Raw genomic sequence first — 24265 nt, 5'->3', positions numbered from 1 at the left:
CTGACAAAATCGGGTCCTTACTGTACTTCCAAAACGATTCAGAAAACGCCGCGAGTTGGATTACGTCGCGACTCAGTTGGGCAACGACTGGCCTCGTTCTTCCATTTGGATAACTAGGCGAAGTTTGTGAATAGTGTTGTATGTTGTTAATTGTAATGTGGTTTGTGCATTTATAGGGTTCTATTTTACTGGTGGCGCCCAATGTGCGGTCGATACGTTAACAATAAAATTGTACATTTGTAGTGTTCCACTTTTTTTCTGTTAACAGTTTCGAAATATGTCGCCCAACGATGCCCCACGCTGCATTTGTAGTGTTTTGCTTATATTCTTTTGATTTATCAATTATAAGGGCTTACAGGGGCTGTAAGGCATGTGCATTCAGCATGACAATGCTGAGGGTGACGGGTTTAATTCCCGGTCGGTCCAGTAACTTTTCATAAAGGAAGTTTCTTCGACTTCATTAGACATAGAGTATCTTGGGTGCCTGTCACACGATATACACATACAAAATGGTCTTTGGCAAAGTAAGTTCTCAGTTAATAACTGTGGAAGTGCTCATATACCTCTTAAACTGAGAAGCAGGCTTTGTCTCAGTTGGGACGTTGTTGGTTAAAAAAATGTAACTCCCGTTTAAAAAGCAAGTACACGGACATTCAGAAAAACAAGTAAGAGCAATCATGCACATTTCTGGCATCTATAATCTACTGTAAACGAATTACCTTAGACAACATTGACGCTACCCATTCTAGTGGGGCGAACCAACCAGTGTCCTGAAGAGAATCCAGTACGGAGGAAGAGAACAACCAACAAAAACACACGCACAAAATTCAATTTTAGCAAAAAATAACAATAACAAAGCCCCGAATAAACACAAACTATGGGAGCAGCTCAACCGACCGACCGGTGGTGACGGTAATGGAAGAGCACTGGATGTCAAGAGAGAGAAGCTGATAGCAATAAAAAATCAAAAACAACATCATCCAAACAATACAGAGGAGAAAAAAAAACGTCCACAAACATGCGCGTTTTTTCCAAGTTTGGATTTGGACTCAGACTCAGACGGGACGGGATAGAGCTAACAAGTGAACGCGGACTACAGCGTGTCACATAGCAGCAATGGGGAGCACTCAAGAGTGCTTACCATTAGATGCCATCTCAAGACTAAACCATCCGACTAAGTTAGTGTGCCATTCTAGAGGCTGATGCTCAATGAACGATGTCGACCGACAGACAATCGATGCGAGGATTGATGTGGATGGAGAAGGAGATCAAACCGATGGACCGACCGGCAGACAGCGTCGAGCGCATCTTACCCAACGTCTCCACTAGACAGAAATGTCTTGCCATTTTGCTGCCAGAAAGAGAAAACGTAACATAAATGATCAACACCGCTGCTTTCCATGCAAACAGCGAGAGAACATTTCTGTCATGACACATCTGTCCAGCAAAATGGCAAGACATTTCTGTCTAGTGGAGACGTCGGGTTAGAACATTCGACAGTCGGTCACCCGTCTCGAGAGAGACTCAGACTCACTCAGAGATGAGAAAACGCACGCGAGGAACTCAGTGACTCCCGCACGACGGCTAGCCCCTTGCCATTGCAGCACCAGACCAGCGTGTGGGTGTTTTGGGTGGTTGTCTGTCGTCGGTCTCCCCCTTCGTGACTAGTGTTGGTGGCACATTGCTGCTCCCCAAAATTGTACCACGACATTGTTGTAGCCAGTCACTCGTGGTGGTTGGTGACACTCTCGCTCGCCAAATTGCATGGCAAGGGGGTGCGCTGCGCTGGGCTCTGCATTAGATCGGTTTCAGCGATATCTTGCAAGACGTTTTGCGAATCTACCTATCTCTTAATGCTTGATTGGTATTGGATAGTCTGTTTGTATAGGATGGGTCGATCATCTTCGAAAAAATCTTAAAAGTTAAGGCTTTTTTTTTAAAGTTGGAAGACTTCAGTAAATAGTTAAGTTTCTCCTTCGCAATCAACAAGTTAAAATTCGCACGGGTAATTTCCTAATCAAACCCAGCACGGGTTGGCGAAAGAGGCACACAGCAAGAGAAGCTACCCTTGCGATTTTTTCCCCTAAAAGAGAAAGAAAAAACAAGCCTGATTGGAACGCATGCAATGCTGTCCGTCCAATTCCTTGCAACAAGAGCAACGCCAATCACGAAACAAAAAAAAAAGCGCCGACTTGGCTTGGAACATGATTTTTTTTCTGAGCATTTTTTCCCATATGCATACAATATGCAAAAACCTAATGGTATGGAGTATGGACGCAACACTCTACTACAAGCCTTACGCCGAGCGTCCGTGTCGTTGTCGGCAGCCGCCGCCGCCAGGTAGCGAGCGAAAGAAGACAAAAAAAATCACCACTACTTATGCAAATTTATTTTTTTCGCTCACTCTGTGGTGGTCAAAAAAGGGGACAATCTCGGCGATAGCCATGGGCGGATAAAGGCTGGATTTGGAAATGAGGGTTCCAATTGATTGGAAAACTCGACTTATACTGAACCTGGTTGATTTAGTTACTTTTACGGTCCAAAAACTTTCCCTAATGGTAATACAGTGAGGACCCGATTTTGCAGCTCCTGGTTGGATTTTGGGTTGACAAAATCGGGTCATTTTTTTTTAATCAGTCTCTATATTCAGCTAAAAATAGCTAAACAAACAGATCGTGTCAAAACGTTAAGCCCGTATCTCATGACTAAGTGGTTCCTCAAAGGTACTAAACTTAAAAAAAAATGTAGGGGATATAAATGCAATATCTCCAATGGCAACCATAAAGGAATACCATTAATCCTTAAGGTTTTCCACACGGAACTTCTGATGATTCAGAAGGAACTTCGGGATGTTTCCCAGAAATAACTCCCGGAGGCCTCCCAGAAGGAACTTTTGGATGATTTGTAGAAGCAACTCCTGGAAGACTCCCAGAAGCAAATTGTGAAGGATCACCAAAATAAATTATTGAGGATGCTCAGAAGAAACTCTTGGAGGAAACGCAGTAAGAAACTCTGGAGAATTGGATTTATTCAAAATTAAAGTTCCAGAAGGAAGTCCTGCTGCACACAAATATCTAACATAACTCCGGCAGGAATGCAACAGAGGGTTCATGTAGAAATTTTTGGATGAGTTTTAAAAGGATTTCCTGAAAAAATCCCTGAACAACGTTTGAAGTAATCCCAGAGAGAAATTTTGGGGAAACCTCAGAAGGAACTTCTGGAGGAATATCAATATCAGAATTTCTGAAAGGATTTCAGAACATTATCTTGCAAGAATTCCCCATGAGCAACCGAAGGGACTCCCGTAGCAATTGTGGAAGGAAAGTCTTGGTGAATCTCAAAAGCATCTTTTGGATGTCTTGGTAAGAACCCAGAATGTTTTTTTTAATGAACTCCTGGTAGAATTCCTGAAAGAATCCCCAAATAAATCCCAAAAGAAATATAAAATGAGTGATCTGGATCAATAAGGGCTTATATAGCCGAGGCGGTAAACGCACGGGTATTCAGCATGACCATGCTGAGGGTGACGGGTTCGATTCCCGGTCGGTCCAGGATCTTTTCGTAAAGGAAATTTCCTTGACTTCCTTGGGCATAGAGTATCTTCGTGCCTGCCACACGACATACGCATGCAAAATGGTCATTGGCAGAGGAAGCTCCCAGTTAATAACTGTGGAAGTGCTCATAGAACACTAAGCTGAGAAGCAGGCTTTGTCCCAATGAGGACGTTACGCCAACAAGAGAGAGAGAGAGATCTGGATCAATCCGCGTAGAAACTCCTGAAGAAATCCCAGGGACCAAAAGCTCTTTCTTCGTTTTTTTTTTATTATAGAATTCCAAAAGATAACCTAGAGGAAATCCAGAAGGAACTTCTTGGGCAATCCTAAGTTTTGGGATTGCATAGACAAATGCCTTGAGATTTTCTAAAAGTGTCCCATACGAAACTTCTATAGGAATCTACGAAGAAATACGTGGAGGAATCCCAGAACATACTCGTGTAAGAATGCCCTTGGAAACATATCCTTCTTAATAAAGACATCGAAATCACGTTCCGGGAGATTGATCATGCCACGAAGTGTACCTTTCTAAAAAGCGTCGATCTTTAACGGTAACTTTGAACTGTAGTATGCGTCACACGTTAAAGGAACATAGACTGATATATGAATTTAGGCTTCTTCCCAATTTCCAAAAATGTGAAGAAAACCTCTTGTCAGTTTTAGTTAAAAAACTGCAAAAACATAACTGTGTGACCAAGATGAAAACATCCTTAGGGAAACCTCTATGAATACCAAGAGAAATCACTGGAGAAATCCCTGGAAGAATTCGAGGAGAAATAACCCGAGGAACTACAGGACCAAACCAAACAGGAGTTCATGTGGGGGTTTCCGGATAAATCCCATGAATAATTTCTGAAGAAATTTCTACGGCAATCTCCGAAGTAATCCCTAGATGCTTCTCTAGAAAAAATAAAGGAAAAATCCCAGGAGTAATTCCTAGAAGAATCAATGGAGAAATTCCTATTCTAATCTCTCAGATAAAGTTCCTGAAGAAATCTACGGAGGAATTCCTCAAAAAGTTCTGGGGGAATAGCTGGACCACCTTCTGAATGAGTCCTAGTGGAGAAAAGGGTTGCATTATTTCCAGGAGAATCCTGGGGAAATCTCCATAGGGATTCCTGGATAAACAACTGGAGGCATCCACACAGAGTTTTTTTGAGAAATCTCTAAAGGAATTTTCGTAAAAATCTTTGAATGGATCCCCGGCAGAGTTCCAGAAACATCTCAGCAATAATTTCTGAAGGTAACCTAAGAGAAATCCCTTTGATAATCCCTAGTAAAATCTCTAGATATTTTTTTGGATAAATTCGGATATCGCTAGAGGAGTTCCAGTCGAAGAATTCTGCGGAATAGTTCTGCCGCAATACCAGCAAGAATTTTTAGATGAATCCCACCAGGAGTTCCTGAAGAATTCTAAAGTAATTTTATTGGAGGAATCTTAGAAATATATGAAGATCTCTGGAAGAATTCTTGGAGCAAGTAACGGAAAAAAAATAATGGAAGAATCCCAACAGAAAATCATGGGAAATCACAGCAAGAATTTATTTAAAAAAAAATGATTACACCATCGTCACATGTTACTGCGCTAATTTAAGCAGTAGTGCAGTGGATATTGTGTTCTTCCAAGATAATTAGTTGCCCTTCTTAAGTCTTAAATTTGAGATTTAAGAGGCGGGATTATTAAAATGATGGTGAAGGTTGCCAGTGCTCGCACTCGAAACAGTGCATTTTGCATCGGATTTTCTGGAGCACAAATCCGAAGACCCGGCAAACGCATTGATTTGTAAATGCTGTTTGAGACTCAATGAGAAAAAGCAAGTAACGAGTAGTTTTTCTAGATCAATTTGTATGCTTCTGGACTGAGATAGAAGCAAGTGAGTATAACTTTTCGCAAGTGAGTATTCGCAACACTGGATGGATCTCCAGTTTTGTGCTCGAGAAAAATCGAGTGGGACGAAAAACGGCCATTGTGGCAGCCATTTTTGAACTCCAGCGACCTCGTCCTTAACTAGCTTTCATTATCAGCTATCTGTATGTACATAAGGCAGACTTAATGAGAAGCGCAGGAAATTTTTATCATATCCATGGATTTCTCAAAAAGAAAAAAAAACTCGTTCAATAACATTTGATAATTTTCAAGATATTCCTGAAGAAATTCTTTGCTTACTCTGAATAGAACAAAAGTGTCTCCTATTTTTAGATAGAAAGCCATTTAGGAATTCCGACAGGAGTTCGACATTTTCTGAAGAAATATTTAACCAATGAATCAATTTTTCCGACATATGTGCTCAAAAATTACAACTCAGATAAAATTCCGCAAAAACAGTGAAATTACTTATATATACAACTCGTTTCAAACATAAAGACAGAAATACGGAAACATAGCTAACTATGTTTGAAAAATCATATGTTCGACAATATTTTTTCGAAAAACTGTAAATATTACTAAAAATTGTTGAACTGCTGTCGAAAATATGCAAAACTTACTAGAAACTTGGAATGTAAGTTTCAACTGGATGATTGTTGACTTTCTGAAATTTACGGCTCTCAGTCTAACAAATTGCGTTGATCAATCTTCTATCATCGCCAACGTTTCGGTTCAGCCTTTGGACCATCTTCAGGGCTCGATACACAAATCAACAGTTCATACAAATTTTGCAAATGCTCTATAGATTAACGGCTGCGCAGTCTTAGGCTTAAAAAAAAACGAGTTTTATTAAACACCCGACGTTTCGACACGGAGATAGTGTCTTCCGCAAGGGGGGACCAAAACACCGTTGAATTGTTTAAGTGGTTCCGAAGTCATGTACCAAAAACGAAACAAAACGGGACAATTAAAGTTGAACAAAACATTCGACCAAAAACGTTAAAATTTAGTTTCCCCCTGAGGGAGACACTATCCTCGTGTCGAAACGTCGGGTGAATAATAACACTCGTGTTTTAAAGCCTAAGACTGCGCAGTCGACTTACAGACGATTTCCAACGGCAATTTTGCAAATGTTTAAACAGTCGGGTTGTAAAAGGTCACGCCGACTGGTACACATTTGGGCCATTCGTTTTATGTACGGTAGTGTTTTCAATCATCTGTCAGGGCTTGTCTTAAAAAATGCACTTAAGAAGCATTTTTAAAGTTTTGTGCATTGTTCCAAGCCACAGAAAAAAACATCAATGACGGACACCCTACTAAGAAAAGTAGCTGCATAACTGCTTATGGAACAAACGTTCTTGGAATGAAGCTCTCTTAAACATTTATACAACAAAAATGTTAGTTGGGCAGGGCTTATAAAAAATTACAACTGGAAATCTTAGAAGAATTCTACAAAATTTTGTCCAAAAAGTTTATGAATATTCATAAATTTTACCCAAACTTTCACTTTAAGGTCTAACAAATCGTACAGCAATTTTACTATAATTGCTCACACTAACTTCATCAGATCTTTTTAAGGACAGACTAGTTAGAATCCCAAAATGACCGCCACAATGGCCGACTTTGGCACCTACTCACAATTTTGAGCGCACAAATCTCTTCGTAAACAAAACCAGCGCACCTGAGCTTATTATTTTAATCTTATTACAAGTGAGCAAGAACAGAATAATGAAATGCACTATTGTTTGAAGCTTGCTTCTTGAGATTTGTGCGTATGAAGTTTTGATGCACTGTTGAAGCGGGATTTCAAGACGTTTGTCCTTAAAGAGCTGTGCCAAAGCTATTTTAGCTAATTCTCTGAAAAATTTAAAATTACTCAACCATGAGTGTTAAGTCTTTGTCTCCGCATGTGAGAAATTTGTCATTGAAATCTACTTAATTATGTTTTATTATTCCACCAAAGCAATTTGAAACTCATGTATCCATAAATTTAAAGATTATTTAAAATAATTCTGTGAATTTCTTCGGAAATCCTTACAACATACAATTTTAGTTAACAACTGAGAGCTTTCTCGACAATTAACAATTTTGCATTTATGCACGAGGCTACTGCTAGGAAAGCCAAAAATATTCCCATTACGAGAAGTTGCTGAACCAACTGAGACTCAGGGTCTTGCTGAATACGCTCGTATTTGGTGGACCCATAGAAGTGCCAATAAATTACCGTGATTTCGGGTGAAATTGATCAGTGGGGTGAAATTGATCGACGTGAGGACAATTTTTATGTGTTAAAAATAAAGCTTTGAACTTAAACAATTTGTAGAAAATGACCATCTTCTGGATCAAGGGTTATTGAATGATGAGTTTACATGTTTTACAGCTAATTAGTCACATATTTCTCTATTAAATTTAATATTTTCCGAAACTGCGTGTTTGGCGAATTTCAACGACACTTTCAAACTTTTGTTACCGTAGCTGTATCGCACATGGCATAAATATTTGAATGAATGTTTATAGCTGCCAAGTGATCGCTAAACCCGATTTCGTCATCAAAAGTTCTATAAATATTATTATTTATGCATAAAATTGTACTTTCGCTAAAGTAATGACATGTTTAGTATTAAAATTGCATACTTTTGGACACTTTCTATAGCTTTATTAAACTTTAAATTTGAATAATTAAGAATTTACTTAACTTGTATAAGTTTTACAAAGCTTTTCGCATTCTGGGGTGGTTAATTCAGATGGGAAATTCATTTTCAGTGCTTACAAAGACATTTCACTAAATGATCAATTTTTTCATGGAATGATGATTTTTTTTATTTTAAATGGTATTTATTGCAATAAAATGGTTTGCAGTAAAAGCTTCAACCTCGTTGACTGATGAAATCCGTGGCCGTACATGTTTTAAAGCTTTGTTTTTGACCATATCGATAACTATTCAAAAATTCGAAGCCAAAAACTGTGAAAAGTGGTGAATTACACCCCAAATCACGGTACCATGATTTGATGTATTTGCAATAAAACAGTGAACCCCCTCAAAACACTCCTGAACCCTTTGCACAGGCGGGTCGGCGGTATCCTCTATCAATGTCTACATATACTCAAACAAATCCCTTTCGCTCTTCTCTATACCGAATTGAACTGACTGGCTACCGGCCGAGCAACCATACACACAAGTCCGTATAGGATTAGCAAGCAGCACGGACAAACGAACGGACCAAGCAAGGTATAAAAATAACAAAATCTGATATGAGAAGCGCAAAAAATAACAATAACAATAAAACATACGAAAAATTGCATTCGCTCTTTTTTTTTTATTTGCCAAGCTTTGGTCCAGACCGATTGGTTCGTTGGTCCAATCGAAAGGGACCCGGCAAAGGTTTTTTTTTATTCATCTCTTCATTTTCGGGCGTTTACCGTGGAGTGCCGCTCTAATGTTGTTGGCGATATTTTCGTTTAGCCGTTCAGTCGATGTTTTGTTTGTATTGTACGCCGACTAGTTAGTGGGGGATACGGAGTGTAAAATGCGATGCAGAGAAGTTCAGCCTGCATCTTTGTTTGGTGTTCTATGAGAACTTCCTCAGTTATTAACTGAGAGCTGCCTCTGCCAATGACCGCAGTCACGACTCTTATGACCAAGGAGGTCAAGAATATGACCTTTACGAAAAGATCCTGGACCGACCGGGTATCGAATCTGTCACCCTCAGCATGGTTTTGTTGATTACCCACGCTTGTACAGACGTACAGCTGTAGTTAAATGACTTTATTTGCCTTTAGGATCTTTCAACACCACTCTCCCCCACTCATATCGCGATTCACTCACCTTAACGTCCAGCTCCTCGGCCTCCTCACTTTTCTCCCGCTTCATCTGGACGACGGCAGCCGTCGGCGGTGGCGGAATTTTGCCATTTTCCACCGCGCTCGCTGCCGTCGTGATGACCAGTTGTCCAAAAACCGGAGCCAGCTTGGCAGATTTTGGGCGCCCAACCCGACCTCCAAATCCACAAATCGAATATGATCACTTGTAACCCGCTCGGATGCACTCGCTGCGCACTCACTGACCCTCTCGGGCAATGCACTAGTCTTCACTTTTTCTTCTGCTTCTTCAGCCAAATCTCCTCAAGTTAGAAGTAGCAAAACAACTCCAGAACTTTCGCTTTCATTCCGCGCACCGTACCTAAATCGTTATCATACACGCACACGTCGTTATTGCTGCTTCCGCGCCCAAGTGAAAAACGAATGATGATAGCCAACAAGAACAGCGAACCACCCTTTGATTGGGTTTTCGAAAAACTTGAGCGAGAATCGATAGCACACACTGAATCGAAGAGAACTGCCAATTTTCAGCAATTACCCCGGAATCAATGGAACTCGTTTTTCGCAATTCCAGTTATTTTTTCGCTCGTACGCGTGAGAACGCTTGTGCAAAAAACAAAAATCAATCTTTCCTCGCACACACAATCCTGCTGGTTGACAACCAAGCGGAAGCACAGTGGTTAAAAATGCAAAAAAACATGATCGTTTGCAATTTCAGTGAGAAATAGCTGTGCTGACAAACTCATAAATCGCTTTTGATGAGCAGTGCTGTCAATATTTGAATCAATATTTACCCGTAACAATCATCTGAATTCATGCACAAAAATCTGACGGCTCATCAAAATCACTCATCAGCAGGTCAAGAGCCTTGACACCTGTTAGCGGTCATATTTGTGCTTCCAACCTTTCGCCGCCGACGTAGACGTAGATTCCAAGAATCTCTCTACCTGGTGTTCACTGACTACGAAAAAGCTTTCGACCGTCTCAATCACGGAAACATGTGGGAAGTCCTTGAGTCCCTGAGAGAAACATTGGCCTCATTGAAGCACAGTACAGGGCATTTTCGTGCTGAGTACTGCACAACGGTGTTTTGTCCGATCCCATACGCGTCGTTGCTGGAGTGAGGCAAGGATGTATACTATCACCGCTACTATTCCTCATCGTAATCGACGAGATCCTGGTAGATGCGGTTGATCGTGAACCAAATCGTGGGTTGCTGAGGCAGCCCATTACCATGGAGCACCTAAAAGACTTAAGAAATGGCTGATGACGTTGCTCTCCTAACTCAACAACGATGTAAGCACATCAGGTTAGTCGATACATCAAATTCTTAATTTTCAACTCGAACGTGAAATCTGTTCTACTGTACTCCAGTGAAACTTGGTGTGTATCAGTGGAGAACGCCCAACGGCGATCAATAGATGCCTGCGGTATATAATTCGTGCATGGTGGCCCCACAATTGGATCTCCAACCCAAGTGGAGCTCCATCGTCGATGTAATAAAAAAGCCGATAGTGACAAAAATTTGGAAGCGAAAGTGGAGTTGGGTCGGTCACACTACTCACACTCTACCCAGAGACGGGAACAAAATCTGCAAACAAGTGTTTTTGGAATTGGAACCCAGCAGGACATCACAGCAGAGGCAAACCCAGAGGCTTATGGTAGCGCAGCCTCAACAAGTAAATAAAGGAAGTCGACAGAAATTTGGCCTGGTCACAGGTTAAGGCGATGGCCGGCAATCGTCCAGGATGGAGATTTTCTAATTGGGTGTTCAAGACTGAAAGTAAGTTAGTTGCTTTCATAGCTTGAGTAATGTTAAACATCTACTTTCTGATGTCCATATTAGGTTAAAAATTGTTTGTATGCCTAGAGTATGTATGCCGTTTCTTAAGGTAGTCTGAAGTTGACAATTATACTGAGGCAACTTTCTTCTTGTTCTTCTTCTGAGGCAACAATTTCTTCTGTTGTTTCTCAGAGAATTCTTTCCGCGATAATCTCGGAGTTCTTCCCTAAATTTATCGTATTTTTTCTTAGAGGGTTGACGGAGCTTTGTTTTAGACTTCTCAAGGAGTTCCTTCCAAGATTCTATCACAAGGTGTCTACTACAGTCATGACCCGCTGGTTGGGGGCTTAATAGTTGGGTGGCTTTTTAGTTGGGGCTCCGTTAGTTAAGCAGTCAGCCAACTAAAAACACCTGGATGTCATAATTCAATGTCAAACTGAAAATGACAACCAATCAGTAATTCCGAGGGGCGAGCTAATGAGTTTTTGGTTTCTTAAACTTTACTGATAATCGAGAAGAATTTCTATTTCATATTTCTTAAAAAAAACAATATGTACAATTACTTCAAAACAAATGCAAAACATCGGCAATCTTTATTTTGTCGATCATTGAGAGCATTTTTGCTTGCATTTTGGTCTGGGTGGTCTATATCTATATTTTCACTTCACCGACTAAAAATGGGTGAAAATAATAATTTCTCGCATTGGATATATATGTATTCCAGTTTTGCTCTAAATGTAAAACAAATTGAAAAAAATTACTTTTTACTTCCATTCTAAACATGATTTAAAAAAAAAAACGATGCGCACGCCCCTTGTGCTGCTGTCACTTCACCCAACTAGCGAATCGAATTCGTTGGTTGGGTGGAGGTTGTGGCTCAACGAGCGGGTTCCGACTGTACCTGAAAAAACCTGGACAGCCGGGAATCTTGAATACTCAGGGAAGTATTGCATGGATAAAAACAATAAAACATTTGCGGTATTGCTCCCAGAGTCCCTCGTGGGATTTTTTCCCGGAGTTTTATCCTACGTTTTGCTCAAAGAAATTTTCGTTGGATTTTAACCAGGCTTTTTACTGAATTCTCTATAAGAGTTTCTCTCGGGATACATCGCAGAAGTTTTCACGAAATTTCTTCTAGAATTTCTCTCGAGATTCCTCTTGGACATTTTATCGATGTCCTTTTGGGACTTCCCCAGGAAATCTTACCAGGATATCTCGCAGAGTTACTCTTGAGATATCTACTAGAGTTCCTCCAAGGATTTCTTGAGACTTTACGGGGCGTCATCAGATTGATTGATTGATTTGTCTTTATTTGAGAGACTTTCAGCCCTTGGCTGGCGTCATCAGAATCATCAATCATTGCTCTCAAACTTTGCAGATGCAAATCTCGAGTACTACTGTATCAAATGAGCTTAGAATTTGATCGTTTGTATACGTATATGTGATGAACAATCGAATAAGTTTTCAGTTAGATCAGTCCACCGGAACTGGAAATTTGTATCGTCAAAATTTTGAGGTTAATGATGATGAAAGGGGCGGAAGATAGCAAAATTAACACGGTGTCTCGTATCACCTTAAGGTATTTACACGAATTTTGTGCAGGAAGAAGTTCCCGGGATTTCTTTTTTTTTTCCTATAAGTTTATCAAGAAGTTTTTGTGAGCATGCTTCTAGAGTTCTTTCCTGGTTTTCAACAGGACTTTTATCTGGGATATGTCCTGAATGGTCTCGCGGGATTTATTTTCAAGGTTTATCAGGATTTTTTTTTTCGAAGTTTCTCCTAGAGCTTTCCTTGGAAAATTTTTGCCGCTGTTGGTCCTGGTATGTCTCTCAGAGTTTCTTTAATTTACCTTGGACTTACTTCTAAAATTGTTTCTTTTATAGGTACTTCCAAAATGTCTACTGGGATAACTTATGAAATTCCTGGTACAAAATTCCCTGAGAAATATCCGAAGAAATCCAAGCGAAATCTTGCCAGGAATTCCGCAATGTTTTATTGAAGAAACTCAACAGGAACTTCAGAAAGTTGAGACATCTCGGAAAACAAGTTGAAAGAGCAATCCCGAGAGTAAATATCAAGAGCATCCAAGGAGGAGCTCTGAAAACCTGGAGGAATCCCGGGAGGAAAAACGGTATTCGTGATTCTGCAAGAATCTTGAAAAAAAAAAAAAACCGAGAAAAACTGTTGAAAAGCTATTCCAAAAAAACCACCAAGAGAAATTGTTGAAGAAGCTTAGGAAAATTTCGGAAGGATTTTCAAGATGAATCCAGCGAGAAACTCTGGAAGCATTTCGTGAAAACCTATGAAAGCGGGAGGTACTCCAACAGACTCCTCGTGAAAAAAGTGCGGAAATCTAGGATGCAACTTTGATAGAAATTCCTGAAACAACGCTCAGAAATTCTGAAAGATGTGTGCTTAATTTTTGGGGATATGTGTTTTTTTTGTATATTCTTTGAAGAGCATATACATTTTCAAAAAGTTGGGCTATTTTTTTTTCAAATTACACACTTTAAAAATTTCGTCCTGGAAAAAACCTGGAAAACTCAGGGAATTTTATTATAGGTTTTGAGTAGACACCCTGATCCAGAATTTTTCATGTGGTCTCCGCAGAAGTACCTACTGATTTTTTTCAGAGGTCTTCCCAATGTGCTTTCACGGTTTCAAGCTGCATTAACTCGAGAGACCCTTCCAAAATTTATCCAAAGTTCCTTTAGTGGTTTTCCAAAAAAATCTACCGGAATTATGCGAGTTTCTTCAGAAGGTCTTCCAGAATTTTCCGGGATTTCTCTTGGATTTCGTCGCAAAATTTTACGTGTAGTTTCTCTTGTGATTTCTCTTAGAGGCTTTCAGAGTTCCACCTAAATTTTTCCTAATATGTTCTCCCGGAACTACTCCCAGAATTTTTCTCCAGTTGTCTCAGTTTTCTCAGGATTTCTTTTAAATTGTCTTTGTGTTTCTTGCAGGATAACATCGAGATTTCTTCTTATAAATTTTCGGGACATTATTACTAGGATCTTTGTTGATTAAAAGGCTTGGAATACCTTGCAATAAACTCCTCAAAAAACCCGCAACTTCGAGATCAACTATTGGAACACTCTCACTAGGAACACCCAGAACCCTGGGACAATTTTTATTAGGGATTCCTAGAAGTACTGATAACAATTTTGAGAAAATATCTCAAAAATCTCAAGACAACCACAGCAAGAAATCCTAGAAACAACTGTTGAAGATTGCCTTGTTCACTTCCATATAAGAATAGCGACCTTTCATTATTAGTTTCGTCCAAGACCACCAACTTCAGCTCGTTCGCCGAAAAGTTCTGCTCTTTGATGTGCGGCCAGTACAAGTACACGGAAGATCTGGTTCGTGTTGAAGATTGTCTTGTTCACTTACAACAACTACAAGGAAAAGCTTTGAAAGAAATCGTGGGAAGAGCTCCAAGATAAATATCAGCAAGAACTCCAGCAGAAATCCTAAAAGAAACTCTGGAAGAAACCTCAGAAAAAATTTTTTGGAGGAAGTCCAGGATAAATCACGAATAATCCGAAACTTCTAGTGTGCAACACCGGAAGTAATATTCCAAAAGAATTTGCGAAAGAAATCTGAAATCTCAGATTAAACTTCAAGAGAAATCCCACGAGAACCTATAAGAAGTTATGTGCAGGAATGTAGGGGGAATCGGTTTAATACGCACCGCTGGGATAAAACGACCCACGGCAACATCTCCCTGATTAAAGAGTTATGATGTAGCATGTTTGTACTAATAAGCAGACTTTTAATTTTCTATTTTCTTAATCAAGAAACGTTTAAACATCACAAAAAATCGATCTAAGCCGTTTCTGTTGTAAAAATGCGAAAATTTTTCGCATGTTTGAAGGTCAAACTGGAAAAAGTAGATTTTCTTGTTATGGCCATCTCTTCTCTCACTCGCAAATTTCATTATTTGCGTAAAAAAGGGCCATTTTACTGCAGTTACACAGAGCTGATACTCACAACCTTTCAAATGTGCATTAATTCCTTTGAGCGGCAGCTAATAACGTCGCGTAATCACCCTGATGCATGAAGTACTTGAACCACTTATTTCTTGGCGTGTTACATTTAGCGGTGCATTTTTCCCTGTTGAAACCCTGCTTTTTGTCAAAATATTAAATCTTTACTTTACTCTTTACTTCTACAACGTTGGAATGGACATTTTTTCGCATTTAATGAATGATTCTTTAATTAAGTGCTGTTTTATGTCGTTTTTCCCCACTGTGCACTATCAACAGTGGGACGGTGCGGCGACATGGGTGGAGGCGTGAACGTGACGTCACTCACACAGTTTGCCAAAAAATAATGTTTTCAATGGTGGTCACTCACGAGCGCGCGCGTTGTGACACTGAACCGGGCGGCGGCGGCAGCCGCAGCAGCAGGCTATTTTGGCAAACTCTCTCGGACTACTTGATGCAAGCAAAGCCTACTACACACTAAACCTGTATCTCACGGGGCTCTCGTTTTTTTGGTAGTGGTGGCGCTGTACGCCATGATTTTTTTCATCATAAGATACCTTCACTTTTTTCGCTCTCCTACACCATATTTTTTTTTGCCTTCACTGATCACAACGGATAGAGGCTGGATTTTTTTCGGGGCTACTGGAGATGCTTTCAATCGAAGTTTTTCAGCTTTTGGAGAACCTCCAATCACCGGATCAAAGATCACCGACGTTCACCAGCTGCGACACCGGAGACTATCGCGCGACAACTGCTCGGAATTGGATTAGCTAATTAGCGAATCTTCGCAAGAACGCACGATACAACCAGTATTTTGCCAGAATTTCTATCCCAAAAAAAGAAGTTAAATAAACACAAGACCACTTGGGGCTTTTTTTATGCACAACACACCCGTACGCGCCGACGTTGGACTCACGGATGAGGTTGAACTCGGTTGTCCTCTAGCAAAAAACTGGTCCCCCGTGTGTGTCGTGCGGTCCGACGACAACGACGACGACGACGAAGACGGCCGGGGCACTCATTCTCACGCCGTCGCGCCGCGGCCTGCTTCGGTGTGTTGTTTTAGAGCACTTTCGCTTGCACACGGTCGCGGCAGCGGCGGCGAGCGCTCTCTGTTATTGTAGAGAGACAGCGCAATCCAATTGGAAACGAACGGAACGCCGCTGCGCCGCTCGCTGCTTGCCGACCACCTGAGCCCAGGAAGAAGGCCATGGAAGAACGACAGAACGAGAACCGTGAGGACCAGGGATGGTAGCGGTTGTGTGGGGATATTATAATAATGACTAGTAACTATTGCTTCAAAAATGAAAATCGTTGTCGGCGACATGCACGCGCAGGTAGGAAGGGAGGAAATGTACAGACCGGAAATCGGGCGAAACAGCCTGTACGCCGTATGGCAGCATCCATTTATTACGTAACGCTAAAATCGAGATTTTTTGACCCCCCCTCCGGAGGGTACGCTATTTTGTATGAAAATCATAAAATTTTTGTATGGGCCGTAACGCTCGGCCGTACTCCCCCCTCCCCCTAGAGCGTTACGTAATTTGTGGACGGCGCCTATCGAATGATACCGGCCAGCGATGCGTAAACTTTGCAGCCTCCCATGGTATGGTAGTCAGAAGAACTTTCTTCCCCCGCAAAGACATACGTAAAGCCTCCTTGAGATCACCTGACCATCAAAAAGAAAACCAAATCGACCACGTCCTAATCGGGAGAATTCCTCTCAGATATAACCAATGTCCGCGCATACCGCAGTGCGAATATATATTTGGATCACTATATGCGTTCAAAACCTTCGAAAGTTATTACCACGCGTCAAAGTCGTACGCCACGGCTCAACATCGAGCAGCTGCGTAACGTAGAAGTGGCTCAAGACTACGCGCAGTAGCTAGCAGTGGCCCTTCCAACGGAAGAGCAGCTTGGCGCAGCTACACTTGAAGATGGCTGGAGGGACATCCAATCCGTCATAGGTAGTACCTCGGCTGCACCACTAGGCTTCGCGACCCCAAGTCACAAAACGATTAGTACGATGGTGAATGTGAACAATTCAAAAACGAGAAGGATACAGTATGGGCGAGAATGTTGCAACACCATACGAGGGCGAATGAGATACGTTATAGACAAGCGCGGAACAGGCAGAACTTAATTTTTCCGAAGGAAGAAGCGCCAGCAGGAAGAACGAGATCGCGAAGCGAAAGAGGAACTGTACTTCGCTAAGCACACGGAAGTTGTACGAGAAGCTGAACCGCTCGAGAGGTGGCGGCAGCATTGCGATGAAAACCTTAATGGCTATGCAGCAAGCACTGAATGTGGCGTGGTAACAGATCTAGGAATACGTTTGCAGAACGCAAGATTTCCAGCTCCTAACCACCAAGAGATTAAGGAGGAGGTTGGCTGATTGAAAAACAACAAACCACTGGAGTAGATTAACTACCAAGCGAGCTTCTAAAATACGGTGGAGAACCACTAGTGAGAGCACTACACTTGGTCACCATGATTTGGGATGACGAAATATTACCAGACGAATTGATGGAAGGTATCATGCGGTGTCCCATGGATTGCGGGAGCTACCGCGCGATCACACTACTGAGCGCTGTCTACAAAGTAGTTTCTCAAACTTTATGCCGCTATCTTTCACCGATTGCAAGAGAGTTCGTGGGATAATATATCAGGATGGCTTCATAGAAAACGCGCTACAACGGACTAAATCTCGGATACTTTTTCAAAACGACGCATCAACATAGGATTGGCGTGTATTATACGTCATTTTGAAAAAGTATCAGAGAAATATTCGTCTTCCACCAGGTGTTGCAGAAATGCCGCGAATACAACGTACCCACACATCACTTATTCCTACCTTACCTTGATACCTTGTTGGCTACAAAGTAACTTTACTCCAATGCCGAGCGTATAGTAGAGCACCATCTTCGTAAAAGGCCCTATTCGCAGCTGCAATACGCCTTTTCACTTCACGGGAAACGTCATTGTCACATGTCACAAGTGTTCCAAGATAAACAAATTCTTTAACAACTTCAAACACTTCCTCATCAATCACTACCTCAACACTAACACCACTAGGCCTGCTTCTGCCTCTATCCGCTATTATGTACTTCGTCTTGGTAGAGTTAATCGTCAAGCCTATCCTCGCTGTCTCTCTCTTCAGAGGAGCATAAGCTTCCTCCACTGCCCTACGATCGATGCCGATGAGATCAATATCGTCCGCAAAACCGAGGAGCATGTGCGACCGTGTGCTGATAGAGCCATTCCTCTGCACGCCTGACCTCCTAATCGCTCCTTCGAGTGCAATGTTGAACAATAAATTTGAAAGAGCATCCCCTGCTTCAATCCATCCAAGGTCACAAACGACGTAGACACTTCGTCCGCGATCCGAATACTTGATTTTGATCCATCCAGCGTTGCGCGTATCAGCCTAATTAGTTTCGCCGGAAAACCATGTTCTGACATTATCTGCCAAAGCTCATTTATTTTCACTGAATCGTACGCTGCTTTAAAACCAATGAACAGATGGTGAGTCTGCAAGTTATATTCCCGAAATTTATCTAGGATCATCCGCAGGGTAAACATTTGATCCGTCGTTGATCGGCCCTCACGAAAACCAGCCTGGTATTTGCCGACGAAGGACTCCTCAAGAAGTCGCAGTCTGTTGAACAGGACACGCGACAGTATCTTATACGCCGAATTTAAAAGGGTAATCCCTCTGTAATTGGCACACTCCAGTCTGTGCCCTTTCTTGTAGATTGGGCATATGAGGCCATTCAACCAACTGGTGGGCAATTCTTCATCCTCCCAAATCTTTATAATAATCTGGTGGATTGATTGATGTAGCTGCTCGCTTCCGTGCTTAAGAAGTTCGACCGGGATCACGTCCTTCCCAGCAGCCTTGCTGTTTTTCAGCTCTTTTAGGGCCTTTTTAACCTCATCCAGTGTTGGTGGTTCCACTACTTGACTGTCATCCATTATGTTAATCCTGTTCCTGGGTGCTCCTTCGCTGCTACCATTCAACAAATCTTCGAAGTGCTCCTTCCACCTGGCTGTCACCATTGTTTTTTCTGTCAGCAAATTCCCTTCCCGGTCATTGCACATGGCGGGCACTGGCACAGTCTTGTGCCACGCGGCATTGACAGTTGCATAAAACCTCCGCATATCGTTCCTGTCCATACTTTCCTGCGCTTCAGCAATAACACTCTCTTCGTGTTGCCGTTTTTTCCTGCGGTGGATTCGTTTCTCTTCTGCTCTTGCAACCCTGTACCGCTCTCTGTTCTGCCGGGTACCGGCCACTAGCGTTCGACTTCTGGCGGCATTCTTTTCGTTCGTCACTCGTTGGCAAGCATCACTTATTCATCAATTTTGAATCAACGTATGACACATGGTAAGGGCTTGTTGTTTAACATTGATTTAGAGGGTGTAATAAGGAGAACGAAGATGACATACATCCGACTAAATAATGAAGGATTAGTCATTAATGTGTCGAAGACAAAGTACATGATGGCACAAAAGGGAGGGATTACCGCGGCCGCCGCCCTGAATTCGTGTACTTGGGCTCACTAGTGACCGCTGACAACGACTCCAGCAGAGAAATTCAGAGACGCATTGCGGCAGGAAATCTAGGTAACTTTGGACTCTACGATCGAACAAAGTTCACCTTCACACGAAGTTAACCATCTACAAAACGCTGGTTGGAAGGTGGTCCTCTATGGGCACGAAGCATGAACTATACGTGCAGAGGACCAACGCGCCCTTGGAGTTTTCGAACGGAAAGTGCTGCGAACCATCTACGGTGGAGTGCAGATGGAAGCCGGGTTTTTAGAAGACGAATGAACCACAAGTTGCCTGAGAGAACCAACCATCGTCTACACCGCGAAAATCGGGAGGCAACGGTGGGTGGATCACATCACTAGGATGTTGGATAGCAAACCGATTGAAATGGTTCCAGAGAGCAATGCGACCGGTACAAGAAGACGTGATGCGTAGCGAGCTAGATGGATAGCTCAAGTAGAGGACGATATACGGACCCTTCGCAGAGGTTGTGACTGAAGACGCACAGCCATAGACCGAGTTGAATAGAGACGACTTATACATACTGCAGAGGACACTCCGGTCTTTGTCTGACCGGTAAGTTCTTGAGCTCCACTGAGGCGCTGTCCATGAACTTCGTAGACTCACTTCTGGCTATCTCAGACATCCCCACTTGTAGACTTACTTTAGTCCAAATAAAAATTGTGGATTACTTTAGTTAAACCACCTAACTTCCCTCAAGAGTCTACATAGTTTATGGACAGGCCCATATTTACGATGAAATCAAGGCAAAACAATTCAGATGGATTGTACGCATTATGATAATTCTTATAACAGGCAAAAATGAAAACCAAGTCATCAAAAGGTGACTCGCTACCAGCCCTGCTGGCCGAGAGATCTCTGAGTGACCGGTGAGGTTTCCAGCATCCCTCTTCAGTCCATTGAGAGGGACTTCGTCGGAGTCGGACTCCATGGAGTGCAATCTCTGTTATTCTAGAGACTGCACGGCACGGTACAGCCACACTTCTCTCGCAAATCTCGCAAGTTGATGACGACGATGAACGTCTACCTGGGATTTTTTCTTCGTTTCGAAAACAGGAAAGTGATTGGATTTTTTGCCTCATTCTTTGGTGAAGGAACGCATCGCACCTAACTTAATCTCCAGTCGATGATGAGTGATCGTGTCAATCGAGATTTTGAAGAATTTTGAGTGATTCCACAACAGTATGAACCCCGGAACCGTTACGTAACTTTAATATAGTTTCCAGAAAGCGATAGCTTTCAGTGCCATCATCGATATGATGACATGTGTCGGTTTTTTAATTTTCGCAAAACCTAAATGCATAAAAAATACCAATACAAAAAAAATGTTCATCTCACTTTATTAGATTTCATCGTTTGACTCGTATGTGTGCGACCATTAAAAAGAAAGCGGGAGCATGTCAGACATATGTAGAACTGCTGCCGAGAACATCATCTGCCGCGGCGGCAGCCGCCAGCACCGCATCGCACTGGGCCTAACAACTAGAGATTTCGAAAAAATCGTAAAAAAAAATTTCGCATGCCTCTCCGTGGACGCAAGCCGAAAAAAATCATCACTTTTTCCGCAACTACTAGGTATTATGTTTACTAGGGCGGTATGTATTGGTGTGACCACTACCTACACAGCGTGTCGTCCGGCTTCCTGGCGAGTTCCCACTCACATACACCACCCCCGCATCGCATCGGCTCTAGAGTGTCTACTTTTTTGGCTGACTGGAGGATGTCGTCGAACATCAGCGTTGCTCGTAGGTATAGCATTGCCGGTCGGTCATCATCGCATCGCTTGCATGTAGGAGAGAGGCTAGAGATCTAGAGATCGGTGCGGTGGTCTGGTCGGGTCACCACACCACAGCACCGCCCGGTCGCATGCGTTGCGTTCGTTCGCACGCGAGACGGATGATGCAGTTTTTCGGCATCATGCTGAAGAAGCGATTTTTGTTGTGTGTGTTTTAGTTTTTTGGCAGATTCTTTTTGGAGTTCACGCGGTTTTTTTTCCTTTGTATGCATGTAGGTGGTGTGTGGAATGACGGCATAGCTGGATGGATTAGAGTTGGGTTTTCTAAGGTTTCGAGTAAAATTTGTCGTTTTCATCGGAATGTATGCTTGTGTATCATTCAATCTTGCGTATTTATGTATTAAGTGTTTTATTTTTTGTAATATTTTATCTCGAGATGTTAAGCCTGGGGCTAGTCCATCTCGGGGATCTACGCCTACAGCTTTACTTCCCGTCCGAAAAAAGAACTCACATTGTGCGAGTACGTTGGGAGTGGGATTCAAACCCAGGTCCTCGGCGTGACATTCACGGGTTTTAACCATCAAACCAGGTCCACTGCACTTTGTAATTTTGTAACAAAAAGTTACGAAATGTATAATTTTCTGAATAATTTTCGTTTATAAGAGTTTTATAGTAACATTTATATATTAAGAAAATATACTATTAAACCCATGGAACAACCAACATATTTCTTCTTTTTACATCGATTTAGCAGTTAATTCGAAAATTTATTAGTTAGAATAATCAATCAACAAACAGTAAAAAATGGACTTAAAAACGACATTTTCAGAAGTTGCTGGTTTAGAATCGCATCAACTAGGGTCTTGTACCATTTGGGCAGGTGTACCTATTTTGGGCACTTGCCGCTATAACTAAGTCAATTTCAAACCGATTGATTTGAAATTTTGTATAGAGTTAGCCACGTACAGTATCTAACTCTGTACAAAAATTCAAATCAATCGGTTTGAAATTGACTTAGTTATAGCGGCAAGTGCCCAAAATAGGTACACCTGCCCAAATGGTACAAGACCCTACCTAGGCTTACGTAAACAGTTACAAGACATATAATGGGACACGTTCGGTGTAGTACTAGATTTGTAGCAATGAGCTGTATGGTGAGAAGGTCAATTCTCCGTTTTTGCAATGAAATGGTGCCAAAAGCGTGGGTATTATGATTCCTTGCCTAATTTGATGCTGTTTGAGCAAAACTTTGGATAACTATGTTGTTTGTGTTGCAACAAATGGAGGAAACAACAACACTGTTGCCCAAAGTTTTGCTCAAACAGCATCAAATTAGGCAAGGAATCATAATACCCACGCTTTTGGCACCATTTCATTGCAAAAACGGAGAATTGACCTTCTCACCATACAGCTCATTGCTACAAATCTAGTACTTCACCGATCTGTCCTATTGAGCTTTTTTACGGACCCCTCCTACAGAAATTTTGTAAGCAGGTATTACTGAAAAAAAAATCTTGGGAAAATTCTGAAGTGCTGAAGTAGTTGTTGAAAGAACTCATAGAGACATTTCTGCAGAGGAGATTTTTTAAAGGAAATTCTGGAAGAATTCACGAGGATTTACTCAAGGAATATTTAGTAAAAGAAACTCTGAGAAATTATCTACAGCAACTTATAGTTACAATACCGGAAGAATTTCTGAACGAATACTTAGTGGAATTCCTGCAGACACTGTATATGAATTTTGAGGAGGAAGAGAAGAAAATAGTTAGAGAAAAATTTGGATGAACGAACATGAAGAAAAAAAAACTGACCCTCTGATGAAGTTCCCCAAATACGGCCAATAGGAAGATCACACCGCGATATAGTCATATCCCTATGAAGGGAAGTGTAAATTCTACAAAAAACTATTGATCGATTGAACCAGGGTTGAAAACAAAACAATACATACTTAGGCAGTCGGGGGCCTGAAACTTTTGCCAGTGTTGGTATGGTGGTATGAACTACCAACCAAGCCGATCTCAAGACCAACAGTTGAAAAGGCCTCATCAACATTGCATAAAGCAACACGTTACTGTCGACTTAGGGCCTTCTGAGCTCCACCCACGAATCTCACCACCACTAACAGAAAGCTGCGCTGGGGGTGAAATGTGTTGGTGGAGCTCAGAAGGCCCTAAGTCGACAGAAACATGTTTGTTTACAAAATGTTGATGCGGCCTTTTCAATTGTTGGTCTTGATCTGTTCCAAGTCGTACAGCGAAAGTTTCACGCCTTCGATGAATTCGTTCAATACATGGCCTTCATGCTTAATTTCACCTTCTATAAATTTTTCACACTTGTTCATTTCATTATCCACTTTGATCTCTACTCCCTTACACTATGACAAGAAAATGACCGATAAAGCCATAAAATGATTAACTTGAAAATCAATAAATCAATAAAAAAAAGTTCCCTAAAAAACTTCCTGACGAACTGTAGGTCTTTCAGGAGACGCTTTTCTACAAGCTCCTTAATGTTAATCCTGAAAACTACTTCGAGGAACTTCATGAGATTGTTGAAGCATTTATTAAGTGCTTCCTTGAAAATTTCTTTATAGTAGGGCTGCCCAACCTTTTTCGCATGTTTCCGATCTAGTCGTAAAGTTGTAAGAAAGGAACCCTTACCTTTGACATATTTCTGATTTTTTAATTTTTGGAAAATGCACATTTAAATCACTGAAAATCACCGATGAAATCCCATCTGAATCCTTGGATTAACTTCTGAAGGAATTGAAAAACTTCATTGTAGGACATTGGATGAAACTGAAATGATGATGAAAGAGCATGAAATAGCACTGAATTAAAAATAGAAAAGATGACCGATTTTTTGCAGCAGAGATCCCTTTATGTATTCAAATATCTGGAGCAATATATGATGAAAACTCATTCCTTATTTTTAGGGACA

At 41.5% G+C, this 24265-nt stretch overlaps 1 protein-coding gene across 6 annotated transcripts; it reads right to left on the bottom strand.

Annotated features, from left to right (window-relative positions):
- Positions 1–3470: 3470 nt before the first annotated feature.
- On the bottom strand, positions 3471–23415 carry LOC134289445 (uncharacterized). 6 transcript variants are annotated; one of them, XM_062855263.1, is made up of 3 exons: positions 15904–23415; positions 15020–15763; positions 3471–9601 (listed from the first exon to the last, which is right to left on the bottom strand). In XM_062855263.1, the coding sequence occupies exon 1, from the start codon at positions 19189–19191 to the stop codon at positions 18172–18174; it is 1020 nt and encodes a 339-aa protein (XP_062711247.1). In that variant the 5' UTR covers positions 19192–23415; the 3' UTR covers positions 3471–9601; positions 15020–15763; positions 15904–18171. The 6 variants fall into 6 exon arrangements, with proteins under 6 accessions (XP_062711247.1, XP_062711244.1, XP_062711246.1 ...); XM_062855260.1 differs by having other exon boundaries at positions 15020–23415; XM_062855262.1 differs by having other exon boundaries at positions 3471–9639; positions 15570–23415.
- Between the last annotated feature and the right edge of the window lie 850 nt (positions 23416–24265).

This window comes from Aedes albopictus, chromosome 3, assembly GCF_035046485.1.
Source record: "Aedes albopictus strain Foshan chromosome 3, AalbF5, whole genome shotgun sequence".
Classification (NCBI taxonomy): Eukaryota; Metazoa; Arthropoda; class Insecta; order Diptera; family Culicidae; genus Aedes; species Aedes albopictus.
The sequence above is the reverse complement of the archived record's forward strand: the minus strand, read 5'-3'. Positions and strand labels throughout refer to the sequence as shown.

Excerpts from the sequence above, each read along its gene's own strand:
- LOC134289445 (XM_062855260.1), bottom strand. The coding sequence starts at position 19,191 with ATGGACAGGAACGATATGCGGAGGTTTTATGCAACTGTCAATGCCGCG.